The following is a 5,607-nucleotide window of genomic DNA, read 5'->3' as shown; positions in this document are numbered from 1 at the left end:
CTCTTCGATGGGCTTTGCCATCGCTGAGTGAATGTGTGTGAAAGGGTGAATGTGGCACGTAGTGGAAAAAGCGCTTTGAGTGGTCGGAAGACTAGAAAGGCGCTATACAAGTACAGGTCCATTTATATTTACCATGCCACCACAGAATGCTGTGGAATGTTTGTGGAGTTCTCTGTCCTGATTGGATAAAGTGGATAAATGATACCAGAAACTATATTCCCCGTTTACTGCAGAGAGGGACTGGGAGGCCAATTGTACCCAACTGAACACTCTCAGTATCAGTGATGGGTGTCACAATGTACAGCTATTGAACACTCATTTTAACTAAACAACATCACTTACAGTACCTTTTTCATAACTGCATTATCAGCAGTCACTGCCGAATGATAAGATTCTTCATATTTGACACAACACAACCTTATATTCAATATAGACTTTTTAATTAGATCTCATGCTTTAGTATTTATACATTACTGTTCACTACAGGGCAGTCGTGAAAATAGTTCTTCCATCATTTATGGACAATAGTACACTTGTCATTTCATCTGATTACACCCAGAGTCATAATAAATGACTCTAGATGCAACAAATCAATCTGATTATTTTAACATTTTATCCATAAAAATAGATGTTATATCAGAAGTCGTATTCTAGATGTAATTTATGTACAGTTAGGACACGAGCAGTCTAAGAGATAGAGTACCAGAACACTGGAAAGATGGCTTCATTGTCAGAATTATATCTTAAAGATTATAATAAAATGACAAATAGTCAAATAGATCTTTTTCACAGCGCCCCTTTTGGCATTAAATAGTAGGGTAAACACAGGTGTTACCAAAAATAATAATTAAGGTTGTGTACTACTTAGTGTAGCAGAGTCTCTCTAGTGAGCGGACATGCACGATTGTCTCTTCCTAAGTCCCGCCCCTTTTTGCTCTGTGCTCCAATAACAGTTGAGCAGGGCTCAGTCAGCGCCTCAGTCAACTTCCTCTTTTCCCGTAGGCTCGTCTATGTTGGAAAGACAACAGCATTTTGAAGATAGTTAAAAGATAAAATAACATATATATGCTAACTAGCTAGCTAATCTACATCAATTGTTTGCTAGTTAAAAACTAGCCAGCTAACTAGATACCGAACAATTGATGTAGATTAGCTATCAGTTGTTTTTGCTAACATTAGCTAGCTATCTAAAGATATATGTCACTAATTTAACCATCTTCAAAATTAAAGTGGCATATCACATAAATTAGCTGCTATTTGCAAAACGCTAGCTAACTCGCTAAATCAATTAGCTATGTTAGCAAAACAGAAGCTAATAAGCTAGCTAGCGTTTTTTTTTTAACATTACTTAGCTGTGACTATACTGTATATGTCACTGTTATAGAGCCTAGCATATAGCATATCTAAATGCAGGAAAGGAGGAAGGGGTGGGGCTTGGGGAGGGTCAACAGCAACTCCTTCACCTTCTCCTTCAATAGAACTAGACCTTAATTAGCATCATTGGTCACCTGTGTTTACCCTACTATTTCATGTCAAAATAGCCACTGTGAAAAAGGTCTATCCAGAGCTGCTCGTCCCCATCGCAGACAGCAGGTTTTAAAATGACAGTGACATTATAACAACTACAGCAACCCATATGCAGAGTGACTCCTTCCACTGGAGAGCAGATACTACGGTTGCATTGTGCTGTATTTGACAATATTCTGTATATTACAAAAGACACTGAGCTTATCCCAGAAAGAAATATGGTGAATGTGCATTATGTCTCAGTAACCTGGATTATATACCAATATAATCCAAGTCTTTCATTCAGGCTCCTCATGATCAGTATTTAAGCACTTATCCAAGTCAATATCATGTTCACTATCTGCTTCCTGCTGCCCAACAGAAACCAGCTGATTAATCCGCTTGAATAATTTAAATAAAGATTTGTTTGCAGTAGTGAGTGAGAGGATCTCTGGATCCTGAGGTGGATGCATTTCTCTTCTAGCAGACAGTAAGTCCGCTAACTTTCCACCCTCCTTTTGGTGAACACAACAAGGGAGGATGAAGCCTTCCCATGAATTTGGTTCAATCCTTTCTGCTGTAGAAATTAAACTTCTTGCACCGGTAGATCACTGCAGGCGGATGGTTAAATGTCTCCACGGGCTTCCTTCATGAAGATAAGCGACTCCTCTTCTGGGCTTTCCTCAGCAGGTAGACCAGACCCTGAGCAACAAATGGCCACAGCAGAAAGAGGAGGACGGTCTGACCTGACACGTCAAACGGCCACCACTTCTCCTCCTGGAAATCAAACATCTCATTATTTATCATAGAACACGTGGTCAGCTGTTACAATGCTCCAACAGCAGCTACAACCAGGGACAGACTACTTTACCGTGATGGAAGTACACCTTTTACCTGGTCATGAAGGCTGCATTTACCACCTGTCAAAATTCAGCACATCTGACAAATGATCCTTAACTTAAGGTCGACTTTCTAGCAGTTTCCTCAGCTTTCAACTGCGTCTAACAGCCAAAATGATTATCTGATGGAGATATGGAAACCGCTGTTCCCAAAGTCCAAAATGAACTTTTATGCTCATATTCACAGTTACTTTGAAGACATTATCATCAGTTTAGGACGTTCAGTACAAAGCCAACAGTTGTAATGTAAGTAGTGTCCTGAGATAACTTCTGTTATGAATTGGCGCTATACAAATAAAATTGAATTGAAACTCCTTTTCAGAGTATCTTACCTGTTGTTGTGAGGCTGCACACTGCAGACACGGTCTCCACTCTGAACTCTGGCTCTGTCACACAGGAAACAGCTGTGAGCCTTAGACCACTGAAGTCTAGCAATATTCAACATTGTTTGTCTTTGCGTCTTTTTTCTTCTTAGGTTGAGACAAACCAACAGTGACTGTATCCTACTATCATGTATCGTGTGTGTGTATCACATAACGTGCTCACATGTGTAGCGGCAAGCCTCTCCACTGCCTCCAGCCTGTCCATCACACTCCTCATGTCCTCTCTGAGCCTCCGTAGGGCCAGGATGATCTGCTGCTGTAGCTGGGCGTCATGCAGCCTCTCGACCCCGCCCTCTGAACCGTCCCCTCCTCCTCGACCGGCCCCACCTCCACCACCTGGGGTCCCCCGCCTCGGACTGCCCTGAGGTACACCACCTACAGACCATTATAGCTCTTTGAATGCAGCTACCTCTTCTGATGTATCAAACAAACAATGCATTCCGATATGTCCATGTTGGAGCAGCTTACGTTCTCTCCAGTTGTGGTAGGAACCTTCCCGTCCAGTGTCTCGGCCCCTTCTGCTGGGACCCTGACCCTTTCCATCCTCTGCACCCTCTCCACCCTGACCTGCTCCGACCTGCCTGACCTCCAGATGGCCTTCCAGCTGTTGGCTCTGATCCGGAGGGGACTCCAAGGACATGTGGCCATTATGAAAACCATTGGACTTGACAACTGGAATCTGCGAATAGAAGTCAATCTTTGAAACAGTCTTATTTACACATAATGAAACTTGCCATTTACACTCTTCATTCATTACTTTTAACCTCATGCTTCTGCTCTCTGATACTCTGCAGTGATCTTTATTAGCTCTGTATAGTGCTTCATCTCCCAGGATGCGAGTTGACTTGTACCTTGATGTTGCCAAGTTGCTCCACTGAATCCACAGAGTCACAGAAGATCTCGCTCTCCGAGTCGCTGGTCAACACCACACCCTCACACACACCAGAGTCTGCAGGAGAACAACAGGCACTTTGTAAGATAACGAGAGAGAGAGAGCTGTGAGCGGTTGAGCTCTATCCATTACGTACCATTAGCGATGGTGTTGGCAGTGAGGTCTATAACATCAGAGAGGTTGAACTCCTGATCAGGAACTGCACCCTCTGAAAGGAAAGAGTCTTCTTTAGGACCACCCTGCTCCTCATCCTCATCCTTTGTCTCCACAGGCTTGTTAGCATGCTCACTTCCTTTGAGACCTACAGTAATGGACAAAGCATGGACATACATCCACATTGTGAGAATCGTGATCAAAAAGTCAGGACAGGTCCATTCGTGTCCTGTAAAGCTGAGGTAAAATAGAAACTGTCAACACAGAGGGCAAACCATGGCCGTATTAAGAAGAACCTGACGCACTGTTGGGGGCGGGGCTCAGTTCATTCCTATGGAAACTGCTCAGTGGCGCATGGAGCCAGGTAAGTTCAACAAATTAGCCAGATCTTCCACATATGGTTCTGCGTTGCGTGGCCCATTGAGCAAGCACACTAGAGAGTTCCATCGTCCAAGAGGCTAACTCTGCTACCTTGAATGGAGATAAAACGATTTCATTTAATAATTTAAATGTTATCGGACCAAATGGATCAAATTCAGACAAGTGATTTTGCGGGGTGTTCCACTGTTAGATACAGCTTACAGCTACTTCTTTCACACTGTAAGCTTATGGGAAGCTGTTTGGTGCTCCGCAGGTAGTGCACAGTGGCTTTATCACAGCTTTCTCATTGAAAACAGCTGCCTGCTGCTCGAAACCAGTTCGCTAGCCAGAAAACACAAACAACAATGCTGGAATTCCACACAGAGCTGCAGAGCTGTGAGCCATTCAATCCACGGGTAATATTTAAGAAAATAAGAATAAATGCAGCTTTAAAAAACGAATTACTTGCTGTATTTACAGTTTTGAATGAAAGAATTGATCATTTGACTCTTTTCTGACTCTTTAATCTGAAAGTTTTACCACAGGGGCATTTATAAGAACAATAAGAACATGAGAACAATGCATGTTGTTTCTCCTGCATCCTTATCATATTTTCCAAACAAATACCAACATTACCTAATTAGCATTGAGTGACATTTTAGACTTGATGTCACACTGCTACGTATAAAATAATGTGAAGTGCATTATAAGCCGCTCAGGCTCCTTACAGACACCCAGTTTAAAAGCATTGGCTGACATGGCAGAACAGATCTCAGTGCAGCTCGGTTAGTGCTGGTTAGAGGCCGACCACCGGGATCACTGACCTTCTCTGAGCGTGAGCAGCGACTCTGGAGGCCACGGCATGTCATCTATGACCAGGTAGAGAGGCTCGAAGTGGTGGAAGAGCGAGGCCGTCTTCTCATTCATGGGCATGGTGTCGATGACCTGCAGAGTCAGTGGAAACCTTTATTGATCACTAGATTGTTACTTACCCATCCCTGTGTTCATCTGAGCAGGCAGCATTCTGCTGACACATGCTTTATTTACACTACACAATGTTACTGTGAACTGAGCTAAGTAACAAGTAAGAAACAGCTACAAAAGCTGAGGCTCTTCACATCAACATTAGTTATTCATTTAATGGGGACCATAATGAGTGAAATAAAACCCTCATGTACCTCTTGTGCAACCTTCTTCATCTCGTCCACGTATTCCTCCATGGCACTCACACTGCTCATCTGTCCCAGGCGGCTCCAGGCGTCCCTGAAGGACAATTGGTCAAAAAACATCAACCATTACTCAATAGTGTTGTCACGATACCAAAATTATTGTTTCGATACCGATACCAAGTCAAGAATTGCGATTTCGATACTTTTTCGATACTTTTCCTAAAAAGGGAGAAACACTCTCAAAT

At 42.9% G+C, this 5,607-nt stretch overlaps 1 protein-coding gene across 1 annotated transcript; it reads right to left on the bottom strand.

The window, feature by feature from the left end:
• Positions 1 to 422: 422 nt before the first annotated feature.
• Positions 423 to 5,456, bottom strand: acbd4 (acyl-CoA binding domain containing 4; the record flags this gene model as incomplete). Its single annotated transcript, XM_035658597.1, is given in 8 exon segments — positions 423 to 2,283; positions 2,738 to 2,791; positions 2,952 to 3,163; positions 3,257 to 3,467; positions 3,640 to 3,737; positions 3,817 to 3,981; positions 5,018 to 5,138; positions 5,372 to 5,456. Coding segments are annotated over 8 exon segments (1,075 nt in total), but the record flags the coding sequence as incomplete, so codon positions are not given.
• Positions 5,457 to 5,607: the final 151 nt, after the last annotated feature.

Source organism: Morone saxatilis, unplaced genomic scaffold, assembly GCF_004916995.1.
Source record: "Morone saxatilis isolate NCDOM2014 unplaced genomic scaffold, NCSU_SB_2.0 Contig1, whole genome shotgun sequence".
Taxonomy (NCBI): domain Eukaryota; kingdom Metazoa; phylum Chordata; class Actinopteri; family Moronidae; genus Morone; species Morone saxatilis.
This window is presented reverse-complemented; position numbering and strand designations above follow the sequence as displayed.